Below are 13,474 nucleotides of genomic sequence, written 5' to 3'. Positions count from 1 at the left end.
TCCTTAAAATCTAAATATAGAATTACCATATGACCCAGCAATCCCACTACTGGGCATATACCCTGAGAAAACCATAATTCAAAAAGAGTCATGTACCACAATGTTCATTGCAGCTCTATTTACAATAGCCAGGACATGGAAGCAACCTAAGTGTCCATCAGCGGATGAATGGATAAAGAAGATGTGGCACATATATACAATGGAATATTAATCAGCCATAAAAAGAAACGAGTTATTTGTAGTGAGGTGGATGGACCTGGAGTGTGTCATACAGAGTGAAGTAAGTCAGAAAGAGAAAAACAAATACCGTATGCTAACACATATATATGGAATCTAAAAAAAAAAATGGTTCTGAAGAACCTAGGGGCAGGACAGGAATAAAGACACAGATGTAGAGAATGGACTTGAGGACACGGGGACAGGGAAGGGTAAGCTGGGACGAAGTGAGAGAGTGGCATAGACATATATACACTACTAAACATAAAATAGCTAGTGGGAAGCAGCTACATCACTCGGGGAGATCAGGTCGGTGCTATGTAACCACCTAGAGGGTTGGGATAGGGAGGGTGGGAGGGAGTTGCAATAGGGAGGGGATATGGGGATATATGTATACATATAGCTGATTTACTTTGTTATACAGCAGAAACTAGCACACCATTGTAAAGCAATTATACTCCAATAAAGATGTTAAAAAAGAAAAAGAGGAAAGAAACTGAAGTGGATCCTAGCAGGCTTCCTAATTTGAGGAGTTGGAGCTGAGAGTCTGGGAAGACCAAGGTAGATAGAATTCATAGGACAGGGTATCAGAGAGGAGAGCAGAGCAAGAAAGAGAACTCCAACAATCAGAGAATCCTTCTCAAGTGTTTTAACAGAGTACTGATCAGGATAATACGGGATGAAAATACCTAAAGCCAGAGGAGTCACCATCTAAAAGTATTAGAACAGTGCCTGGCACTCACACAGGTCTGGGAATAGAACCTGTTCATACCAGCCAAACTGGAAAACTTCTAATTCATGGGGCATTGGGTAGAGAATTCGGAAAGGTCTTGTTTTGGTAGTGGGGAGTAATTAGTCCTAAACGGAGCACTGTTCCAGACCTACCTGAAAAATCATAAAAGTATGACCTGAAAGGATCAAATTGATCCCAAGGAATTTAAGTGCTTGCCAGAGTAGAGGTCAAGGATATTTACCAGAATGCAGAACTATCCAGCACCCAACAAGGTAAAGTTTATAACGTCTGATATCTGATAATAAATTACCAAGCATACAAACAGGCAGGAAAATGCAACCTATAATGAAGAAAAGAAGCAACAGTTGAAACTAACATAGAAGTTAACATTAACAGAGGACATTAAAATAGCTCTTATAATTGTATTCCATATATTCAAAAAGTTAGGTAGAGACATGGAAGATATAAAAGACCCAAATCAAACTTCCAGAGATGAAAAGTATGTCTTATAAAAGACCCAAATCAAACTTCCAGAGATGAAAAGTATGTCTAGGATCAAAAATATACTGCATAGTATTAACATCAGATTAGACATTGCAGAAGGATGGATATGTTCATTGATTGTGGTGGTCATTTCACAGTGTATACATAAAACATCTTGTTTTATACATTAAGGTGCTGCAAAATAGAATGATATTCTTATTTTCTTTTAGAGCATCTCTGTTTCTTTACTGAGCAAGTAAAAAATTATTTCAGAATTCCCTTCTCATATTGAATCTTTTTTTCTCTCATTTTCCAGTCTTGTAGGATAATTTTTTTAACTCCCACTTCCAACACTGGAGAAGAATGTAATCTTAATTCTAAATAGTCAAAGGCAGTGTTATACCTCCTCAGCACAGTTGTTCCTAGTAGGGAGTGAACTTTATTCCTTTTAGGTACTAATGACTCCTGTCTTTCATTGAAAAATGTGAAGTTTCTTGATAGGGTACCTTGGTGTGCATGAGTGATCTTAATTTTCTTATCTTTTTTTTTTTAAGATATTCCACTCTTTTTTTAAAATTTATTTATTTATGGCTGTGTTGTGTCTTCGTTTCTGTACGAGGGCTTTCTCTAGTTGTGGCAAGTGGGGGCCACTCTTCATCGCGGTGCGTGGGCCTCTCACTGTCGCGGACTCTCGTTGCGGAGCACAGGCTCCAGACGCGCAGGCTCAGTAATTGTGGCTCATGGGCCCAGTTGCTCCGCGGCATATGGGATCTTCCCAGACCAGGGCTCGAACCCGTGTCCCCTGCATTGGCAGGTGGATTCTTAACCACTGTGCCACCAGGGAAGCCCCCTTAATTTTCTTATCTTAAAAAAAGTTATCCAGGTCATTTCTATTAGATTTTTCCTAATAGCTTCTTACCATTGAAAACTTTAAAGTGCCTCAAAAGTAAGAAAACATTTTTGTACAAAAACATAACATTTAATTAAAATAGTGAAAAACCTGGAAATTTACTAAATAGCCTACATTTTCTTATCCTACATAGCAACATAGATTAATATTTACAAAATGAAGTTAAATGGAAAGAATAGAAAATGAAATTGTAATATAAGGTATGATTACAACTATATAAAAATACAAAAGGGTAAAATTGAAATGTGTAGAAATGAAAATAACTGTATTTGAATGGTAAATTATGGGTGTTCTCTTTTAAAATTTTTATCATTGTTGTTTTAATAACTTTTAAATCGTATTCTGAGTTTTCTAGGGTGGCTCACCACCCTCTCAGACTCTTCATCCCATATGTGGAATTTCATTTTTTTCAGCTTTTTTGAGGTATAATTGACAAAATTATGATTAAAGTGTACAATATGATGATTTGATTTGCTATACATATACATTGTGAAAGAGTTCTAATGATTTATTTAACATGTCCATCACCTCACATATTTACCTTTTTTTCTTTTTGGTGAGAACATTTAAGTTCTGCTCTCTTAGCAAAATTCAGTTATACAATCCAGTATCACCAACTATAGTCACCATATATCTAATGTATATATTAGATCCTCGGACCTTTTTCATCTTATAACTGAAAGTTTGTACCCTTTTACCAACCATTCTCCATTTCCCCCACCCTCAAACCCCTGGAAAACACCATTCTACTCTGTGTTTCTATGAGTTTGGCTTTTCTTTCTTTACTTTAGATTCTACATATAAGTGATACCATGCAGTGTTTGTCTTTCTCTTTCTGGCTTATATCATTTAGTATAATGTCCTCCAAGTTCATCCATGTTGTCACAAATGGCAGGATTTCGTTCTTTTTTAAGGCTAATATTCCATTTTATACATATACTGTACTTTCTTTACCCACATTCATCAGTAAACAACAGCTTAGGTTGTTTCCATACCTTGGCTTGCTGCAATGGACATGGCAGTACAATTATCTCTTTGAGATAATGATTTCACTTTCTTTGGGTATCCCACACAGAAGTAGGATTACTGGATTGTATGGTAGTTCTATTTTTAATTTCTTGGGAAACCTCCAACTGTTTTCCATAGTGGCTATATCAGTTTACATTCCTACCAACAGTGTACAAGGTTTCCCTTTTCTCTACATCCTCACTACCATTTGTTATCTCTTGTCTTTCTGATGTTAGCCATTGTAGCAGATGTGAAGTGATATCTCACTGTGGTTTTGATTTGCATTTTCCTGATGATAAGTGATGTTGAGCACCTTTTCATGTACCTACTGGCCATTTGTATGTCTTCTTTGGAAAAGTCTGTCCAGATCCTTTGCCCATTTATAATCGGGTTTTGTTTTTGTTCTTGTTTCTGTTTTTGTTTTTTGTTTTTATTTTTTGCTACTGAGTTGTAGTATTTCCTTATATATTTTGGATATTAACCCCCCAAAATATTGCAAATATTTTCTCTGATTTCATAGGTTGCCTTTTAGTTTTGTTGGTTTCCGTGAAACCTCTAATGTGAGGAAAGAAGAGAGAATATTGATTGCCACTTTATCTATAACTTATATTGATCAAGGCTGATAATAAAATGCACTTAGCATTCAACTAAAGAGGATGTTGTGTTTTGGTTGCCTAAAAATGTAAACAGTGCCATTTTTTTTGTTTCTAAAGGTGACTTGGAACAATTAGGGTCAAATATAGAGATATCTCTGTGATTTTGTTATTTCTTTTTAAACTTTAGGTACAAGATTATGGCGCTGCCCTACACTGGTACCACTGTTCTCTGAGATTTTATGCATGTGATCAAACGTACGTGAACTTGGCCAAGCTACAGAGGAACATGGCTTCTTGTTACCTGCATTTGGAACAATTTGATAAGGTCCTTTGATTTATCTGTTTTTCAAAGGCAGCAAATGTTGTTATGGGCAATGGCAGAGAGATGGTTGTAGTGGTGTGACTTCTTGGCTATTAGGTTAAGGTGTCTGAGAGTTACTTCATACAGAACAAAGTCAAATTGATATTTTCCTGACTTGCACACTATAAACATTAATGAATGGAACTTCCCAAAAGGAGAGAAAATTTGGAGACTCTTAATTCCATTACTTACTGTTTATTTTTAACACCCTGTTCTGAAAGGTAATATATCATTGCAATTCATGAACAAAGTTATCTGCTGCTAACCATCTGCAGTATTGTCCTTTGAAGCAGAATAAATTTTAAGGTACACATTTTTTGGGGTCAAGCATTCAGTGAGAGCAAACACTTGGATGAAATATCGTTCTTTTACTTTCTGGGTTATCTTTTGCCTTTCCAACCAATCTAAAAAAATGTTCAGCATTTGATTTCTTATCAGGACAAAATTCTAGAAGGTAAAAGGAATAAAACTTGCTTGAGGATAGAGCCATTCATACTCCCCAAAGCATTTGGGACATTTCTTCCTTTGGTTATCATATAGTATGCACGTAATGGGATGGGGTGTATTGTCTTGTGGTAAGACGAAAAACAAGAAGTACAAGTATGGATCCAGATAAAATATGAAGGTTTTTGTTGCTTTTTAAGTTTTAATAACACATTTAGGGGAAAATACGTGACTAAGGGTTGTAATTTTAGACATTTTCTTTGAAGATTTGTTTACTTTGAAGGGTTGTTTACCTTAATAAATACTTCAGATTTTCTTTCAAAAGAATATTTACCATTTAGTTTGTTTGTTACAAATTCACGGTCCTGAAAGAGAAGTTGGAAGGTTACTTAATTCATCGTATTTCTACACAGGCTAGCATTTAAGTGTTTCAGAAAGATGGTTGACTACTGTTTACTTTAAGACCTGAAAAGAAGATGTCACATAGATTTTGTTACCTAATTCATTATATTTCTGCTTAGAATACCGTTACCTATTTCAGAAAGATAGTTTCCTACTGCTTACTTAAAGACCTGTAAAGAAGGCAATCACAAAGCTTTTGTAACTCTATGATTTATGTTAACCTGGAAGATTGGGAAGGACCTGGACCTGGAGCTAGACATGCCAACTGGGGGGATGGATACATCTGCAGGCCAAGGAAGGATGTGTAATCACCTAGTCAAGATAGAAAGAACATAGTATGAGATACTGTGATAGTCTCTGAAGTTACAGAGATGAACAAGTTGCCTTTGACTCAGCCAAGCAGCTGGCATCAGGGTATCCTAATGGGCAGATCAGAAGATTATGGCAATGGGGGAAATTTAAGTGTTGGAAAGATTCCATAAGTTAGGCACATAGGTAGTTGGCATCACATAAGCATATCAGCAGGGAACAGGTCTTCAATCATTTGGACTCAGATGCAGGACTCAAATCTTTGCATCACTGGGGGTATGTGTAGATAGACTAGAAAGAGCAAGGTCGAGCTCCAAACCTAAAGTGAATGGAACATGAGGCTCTTTTTAAGAGTGGAGCTCAGGCATAGGGAGCCAGACTGGGATGCAATTACCAGAAAAAGAATACAAAGTGAATAGATGATACAGTCTTCTAAGACTTGAAGCACTGCTTTTTAAATTTCCTCTAACTAATGCCAAGTTTGGTCCTAGAGCCTAGTGTAGGACTGAACCTGTAATTGGGAGTTCAAATGGTATTAGTAGTAAGGAGGGGAAGAAGAAGAGAGCAGGAAACCAGGCAGGTCCTAATATGTATACTCAGTTTGTGATTATATCATTTAAGGCCAGATTGCCTTGTTGATTACTGTTAGTATATTTCTCCATTTCATCCTTCCTGTCTTAAACTTAGCAGATATTGATTTGATACCTCCATATGTAAGGAATACTCTACTGTGCACTAAGACAGATGAAGAAAGGTGAAACAGTTACACAGTTCATCATATTTTACTATTTTGCTATTCCCACCTAGTCTTGTTAATTTTTATTGTCTGCTTTTTTCACTCCTTCCCTGGATCTACTTGAGTACTGTTCAGAAATTTTGTGAAACCATATTTATTGAATCTGCTAAAATTTCATAGTTTTCATATAGGCACTAAGTAAAACTGACTCTTGTTGACTTTCTGTCATACTCCTCACCAATCCTTGGTGATTCCAAAACATTTTTTTTTTATCCCTAAGCACCTATGCCTTATCCTTCCTTTTAGCAGAAAACCTTATCTTCTAATTTCCTGGGCTTGTAGCCACTGACATGAACTTCATCACCTTCTCTCTTTATCCATTCTTTCTTCTCCCTTATCTCTGAGAAAGAAGTAACTTTCCCAGGGGACCTTCCCTAAAAATCTCAACCCTAACTCTTTCATCTTTCTCTCTCTACTGTTTCTTTCCCCTGTCACTACAATTATTTTTAGGCCTTCTTTATTCAAAAACCTTTCTTCAACCTTGTCATCCTCCCCAAATTATAGTTTGTCCTTCCTTTCATCACCAAACTTTATAACCTAAAATTACTGCCTATATTTTTTTAGTATTCGTTCATTCAAAAAATATTTATTAACTGTCTACTACATGTTAAATACTGTCCTAGGCAAATAGACAAAACCCCCTACCCCCACAGAGTTTATATTCTACTAGGAGAGACAGACAATAAAAAGATAAATATTATGGTATATTAGAGAGGTCAGCAAATTTTCTATACAGAACCACATAGTAAATATTTTAGGTTTTCTAGGCCATACAGTCTCTCTTGCACTACTCAACTCTGCGGTTGTACCATGAAATCAGGCGTAGACCATATGTAAACAAATTGGCATGGCTTTGTTCCAACAAAACTTTATATTTAGGAACACTGAAATTTGAATTTCATATAATTTTTTGTGTCATAAAGTATTCTTTTTTTGATTTTTTTCAGCCTTTTAAAAAAGTAAAACTTAGCTTGATAGTTGGTAGGCTGGATGGAGCCCAAAGGCCATAGTTTGCTGACCCTGTTATATTAGATAGTGATAAGTGCTAAAGAGAAAACTAAGTAGGAAAGGGTAGTATTACATGTTTTAGAGGAGGAATGAAGGGTTGGAATTTTAGACAAGGTGGCCAGAGAGGGCCTCAGTGAGAAGGTAGTTTTTGAGTAGAGACCTGAGGAAATGAGGGATCTGGCTATGAGGATACCTTTAAAAAGAGCATTCCAGACAGAGGGAGTAGCAAATGCAAAGGCTCTGGTGTGTGGGGTAGGAGCCTATATGTGGTGTTTGAGGAACAGCAAAGAGACTAGTGTGGCTGGAGCAGAGGGAATATTAGGGAAAACAGGAGATGTGATCAAGGAAGCAGTGGGGAAACAGATCATGTAAGAAAGACATTGTAGTTCATTGTAAAGATTTGTGTCATTAAGTCTAAGTGAGATGGGGAGCCAGTGGGAGGGTTTGGGACACAGGAGTGTCAAGATCTGACTTGCATTTTAATAAAATCACTCGGCCACTGTGTTGAATAGACTGAGCTGGATGCAAGGGTGGAAGCAGGGAGACCAGTTTAGGTGGCCACTGAAATAATCTAGGCAAGAGATGATGGCGGCATGGACCAGGATGAAGGAAGTATGGATGGTGAGAAGTGGTCAGATTCTGGATAGAATATGAAAATAAAGCTGACAGAATTCTCTGACAAACCAGATGTAGGATAAGAGAGAAAAAAAGAGACAAGAATGACTCTAAGGTTTTTGGCCTCACCACCTATTTCCCTCTTGATGATTTTTGCATCTGATTCTATAAACTGCTCTTGAATATCACTAGTGACCTTTTTTTTTTAATAAATGTATTTATTTATTTTTGGCTGCGTTGGGTCTTTGTTGCTGGATGCGGGCTTTCTCTAGTTGTGGCGAGCAGGGGCTACTCTTCATTGCGGTGCACGGGCTTCTCACTGCGGTGGCTTCTTTTGTTGCGGAGCACGGGCTCTAGGCATGTGGGCTTCAGTAGTTGCGGCTAACGGGCTCTAGAGCGCAGGCTCAGTAGTTGTGGCGCACGGGCTTAGTTGCTCCGCGGCATGTGGGATCTTCCTGGACCAGGGCTCGAACCCGTGTCCCCTGCATTGGCAGGTGGATTCTTGACCACTGCACCACCAGGGAAGCCCCGCTAGTGACCTTTTAATGATCAAGTCTAATGATTTCTTCCCTCAGTCCATTTTGTCCTCTGGTCTCTCTAGCACAAGAGAATATAATACTACTTTTTCCTTCTAGAAACTTTCTCTTTGGCTTCTAATGACATACTCTCTTTTTTTTATTGAAGTATAGATGATTTACAGTGTTGTGTTGTTAGTTTCTGGTGTACAGCAAAGTGATTCAGATATATCTATCTATATATATATATCTTTATCATATTCTTTTCCATTATAGTTTATTATAAGATATTGAATATAGTTTCCTGTGTTATACAGTAGGACCTTGTTGTTTTATCTGTTCTATGTATAGTAGTTTGTATCTGCTAATCCCAAACTCCTAATTTATCCCTTCCCCGCCTCCCTTCCTCTTTGGTAATTGTAAATTTGTATTCTATGTATGACATACTCTCTTTTTTTTTAAATTAATTAATTTATTTATTTATTACTTTTGGCTGTGTAGGGTCTTCATTTCTGTGCGAGGGCTTTCTCTAGTTGTGGCAAGCGGGGGCCACTCTTCATCGCGGTGCGCGGGCCTCTCACTATCGCAGCCTATCTTGTTGCGGAGCACAGGCTCCAGACGCGCAGGCTCAGTAGTTGTGGTTCACGGGCCTAGTCGCTCTGCGGCATGTGGGATCTTCCCAGACCAGGGCTCGAACCTGTGTCCCCTGCATTGGCAGGCAGATTCTCAACCACTGCGCCACCAGGGAATCCCTGACATACTCTCTTAATCCTATTGCTCTGACTGTTCCTTTTTTATTTATGTTATTGGTAGTCTCTTTTCCCAAATAAATGTTGGATGAGGGCAGGTACTGTTTATCTCATTCTCCATTTTATCCTTAACACCCATGAACATGCTTGGTACATGGTAAGTTTTCAGTAAACATTTGTTGAGTTTATTCTCTTCTCCCTTCTTTTATTTCTGTTGTACACTATCCCCTCAGAAATTCATCAACTGTTTTCTTAGCTTCAGCTCTCCATACCCAAATCTATATCTCTAACCCTGATCTCTCTCATAGCCCACATCCACTTTTCTACTGTCTTTGGGTATATACGGCTATCTAAGACTGAAATCTTAGATTCATGGATTCTTTCTTCTCCCCCTATATTCAGTCGTGTGCCACATCTGGTCAATTCTACCTCTGCAATATTTTTGCCAGCTGTCGCCCCTTCCATCTTTACCTCACTACCCTATGCCAAGCCCTCATTACCTCTAAGACTACTGGAAAAATCTAACTGATTATTGTATCGTGCTCAATAATTTTCAGTGGCACCCTGTAAATAAAGACCAAATTCCTTAGACTTAAGGTCCTCCATAATCTTTATTTATTTTTTTTTAATTTTTAAAAAAAATCTATTGTAGTATAATTGCTGTACAATGTTGTGTCAGTTTCTGCGGTATAACGAAGTGAATCAGCTATATGTATGCATATATCCCCATATCCCCTCCCTCTTGCGTCTCCCTCTCACCCTCCCTATCCCACCCCTCTAGGTGGACACAAAGCACACAGCTGATCTCCCCGTGCGATGCAGCTGCTTCCCACTAGCTAGCTATTTTACATTTGGTAGTGTATATATGTCAGTGCCACTCTCTCACTTCGTCCCAGCTTACCCTTCCCTCTCTCCATGTCCTCAAGTCCATTCCTATGTCTGCGTATTTATTCCTGTCCTGCCCTTAGATTCATCAGAACCATTTTTTTTTTAGATTCCATATATATGTGTTAGCATATGGCATTAGTTTTTCTCTTTCTGACTTACTTCACTCTGTATGACAGACTCTAGGTCCATCCACCTCACTAAATAACTCAATTTCGTTTCTTTGTATGGCCGAGTAATATTCCATTGTATATATATGCTACATCTTCTTTATCCATTCATCTGTCAATGGACACTTAGGTTGCTTCCACGTCCTGGCTATTGTAAATAGAGCTGCAATGAATATTGTGGTACATGACCCTTTTTGAATTATGGTTTTCTCAGGGTATATGCCCATGAGTGGGATTGCTAGGTCATATGGTAGTTCTATTTTTAGTTTTTTAAGGAACCTCCATACGGTTCTCCACAGTGGCTGTATCAATTTACATTCGCACCAAGAGTGCAAGAGGGTTCCCTTTTCTCCACACCCTCTCCAGCATTTATTGTTTGTAGATTTTTTGATGATGGCCATTCTGACCAGTGTGAGGTGATACCACACTATAGTTTTGATTTGCATTTCTCTAATGATTAGTGATGTTGAGCATCCTTTCATGTATTTGTTGACAATATGTATATCTTCTTTGGAGAAATGTCTATTTAGGTCTTCTGCCCGTTTTTGGATTGGGTTTGTTTTTTTGATATTGAGGTATATGAGCTGCTTGTATATTTTGGAGATTAATCCTTTGTCAGTTGCTTCATTTGCAAATATTTTCTCCCATTCTGAGGATTGTCTTTTCGTCTTCTTTATGGTTTCCTTTGCTTTGCAAAAGCTTTTAAGTTTCATTAGGTCCCAGTTGTTTATTTTTGTTTTTATTTCCATTTCTCTAGGAGATGGGTCAAAAAGGATCTTGCTGTGATTTATGTCAAAGAGTGTTCTTCCTTTGTTTTCCTCCAAGAGTTTTATAGTGTCTGGCCTTATTACATTTAGGTCTTTAATCCATTTTGAGTTTATTTTTTGTATGGTGTTGGAAAGTGTTCTAATTTCATTCTTTTACAAGTGGCTGTCCAGTTTTCCGAGCACCACTTACTGAAGAGGCTGTCTATTCTCCATTGTATATTCTTGCCTCTTTTATCAAAGATAAGGTGACCATATGTGCGTGGGTTTACCTCTGGGCTTTCTATCCTGTTCTGTTGATCTATATTTCTGTTTTTGTGCCAGTACCGTACTGTCTTGATTACTGTAGCTTTGTAATATAGTCTGATGTCTGGGAGTCTGATTCCTCTCCCTCTGTTTTTCTTTCTCAAGATTGCTCTGACTATTTGGGGTCTTTTGTGTTTCCAACAAATTGTGAAATTTTTTCTTCTAGTTCTGTGAAAAATGCCATTGGTAGTTTGATAGGGATTGCATTGAATCTGTAGATTGCTTTGGGTAGTAGAGTCATTTTCACAATGTTGATTCTTCCAATCCAGAAACATGGTATATCTCTCCATCTGTTTGTATCATCTTTGATTTCGTTCATCAGTCTTATAATTTTCTGCATACAGGTCTTTTGTCTCCTTAGGTAGGTTTGTTCCTAGGTATTTTATTCTTTTCGTTGCAGTGGCAAATGGGAGTGTTTCCTTATTTACTCTTTAAGATTTTTCATCCTTAGTGTATAGAAATGCAAGAGATTTCTGTGCATTAATTTTGTATCCTGCTACTTTACCAAATTCATTGATTAGCTCTAGTAGTTTTCTGGTAGCACCTTTATGATTCTCTATGTATAGTATCATGTCATCTGCAAACAGTGACAGCTTTACTTCTTCTTTTCCGATATGGATTCTTTAATTTCTTTTTCTTCTCTGATTGCTGTGGCTAAAACTCCCAAAGCTATGTTGAATAATAGTGGTGAGAGTGGACATCCTTGTCTTGTTCCTGATTTTAGAGGAAATGGTTTCAATTTTTCGACACTGAGAATGATGTTGGCTGTGGGTTTGTCATATATGGCCTTTATTATGTTGAGGTAGGTTCCCTCTATGCCTACTTTCCGGAGAGTTTTTATCATAAATGGGTGTTGAATTTTGTCGAAAGCTTTTTCTGCATCTATTGAGATTATCATATGGATTTGTCCTTCACTTTGTTAATATGGTGTATCACATTGACTGATTTCTATATACTGAAGTATCCTTGCATTCCTGGGAAAAACCCCACTTGATCATGGTGTATGATCCTTTTTTTTTTTTTTTTAATTTATTTATTTATTTATGGCTGTGTTGGGTCTTCGTTTCTGTGCGAGGGCTTTCTTTAGTTGTGGCAAGCGGGGGCCACTCTTCATTGCGGTGCGCGGGCCTCTCACTATCGCGGCCTCTCTTGTTGCGGAGCACAGGCTCCAGACGCGCAGGCTCAGTAGTTGTGGCTCACGGGCCCAGTTGCTCCGTGGCATGTGGGATCTTCCCAGACCAGGGCTCGAACCCGTGTGCCCTGCATTGGCAGGCAGATTCTCAACCACTGCGCCACCAGGGAAGCCCCTGTATGATCCTTTTAATGTGCTGTTGGATTCTGTTTCCTAGTATTTTGTTGAGGATTTTTGCATCTGTGTTCATCAGTGATATTGGCCTGTAGATTTCTTTTTTTGTGACATCTTTGTCTGGTTTTGGTATCAGGGTGATGGTGGCCTCGTGGAATGAGTTTGGGAGTGTTCCTCCCTCTGCAATTTTTTGGAAGAGTTTGAGAAGGATAGGTGTTAGCTCTTCTGTAAATGTTTGATAGAGGCTTCACCTGTGAAGCCATCTGGTCCTGGACTTTTGTTTGTTGGAAGATTTTTAATCACAGTTTCAATTTCATTACTTGTGATTGGTCTGTTCATATTTTCTGTTTCTTCCTGGTTCAGTCTTGGAAGGTTATACCTTTCTAAGAATTTGTCCGTTTCGTCCAGGTTGTCCATTTTATTGGCATAAAGTTGCTTGTAGTAGTCTCTTAGGATGCTTTGTATTTCTGCAGTGTCTGTTGTAACTTCTCGTTTTTCATTTCTGATTTTATTGATTTGAGTCCTCTCCCTCTTTTTCTTGATGAGTCTGGCTAATGGCTTATCAATTTTGTTTATCTTCTCAAAGAACCAGCTTTTAGTTTTATTGATCTTTGCTACTGTTTTCTTTGTTTCTATTTCGTTTATTTCTGCTCTGATCTTTATGATTTCTTTCCTTCTGCTAACTTTGGGTTTTGTTTCTTCTTCTTTCTCTAGTTTCTTTAGGTGTAAGGTTAGATTGTTTACTTGAGATTTTTCTTGTTTCTTGAGGTAGGCTTGTATAGCTATAAACTTCCCTCTTAGAACTGCTTTTGCTGCATCCCATAGGTTTTGGGTCGTCGTGTTTTCATTGTCATTTGTCTCTAGGTATTTTTTGATATCCTCTTTGATTTCTTCAGTG

The 13,474-nt window shown here is 38.0% G+C and overlaps 1 protein-coding gene across 1 annotated transcript in view; it reads left to right on the top strand.

The window, feature by feature from the left end:
• The window catches only part of LOC309620323 (testis-expressed protein 11-like), a 156,824-nt gene that overhangs the window by 10,417 nt on the left and 132,933 nt on the right, over nt 1-13,474 (top strand). Inside the window, exon 3 of the mRNA XM_082376470.1 lies at nt 4,134-4,271. Within this exon, the coding sequence (XP_082232596.1) occupies nt 4,134-4,271 (138 nt within the window). The remainder of the gene's footprint in view (nt 1-4,133; nt 4,272-13,474) is intronic.

The sequence above is a fragment of the Balaenoptera borealis genome (assembly GCF_965194805.1).
Source record: "Balaenoptera borealis genome assembly, chromosome: X".
In the NCBI taxonomy this organism is placed as follows: domain Eukaryota; kingdom Metazoa; phylum Chordata; class Mammalia; order Artiodactyla; family Balaenopteridae; genus Balaenoptera; species Balaenoptera borealis.
The sequence above is the reverse complement of the archived record's forward strand: the minus strand, read 5'-3'. Positions and strand labels throughout refer to the sequence as shown.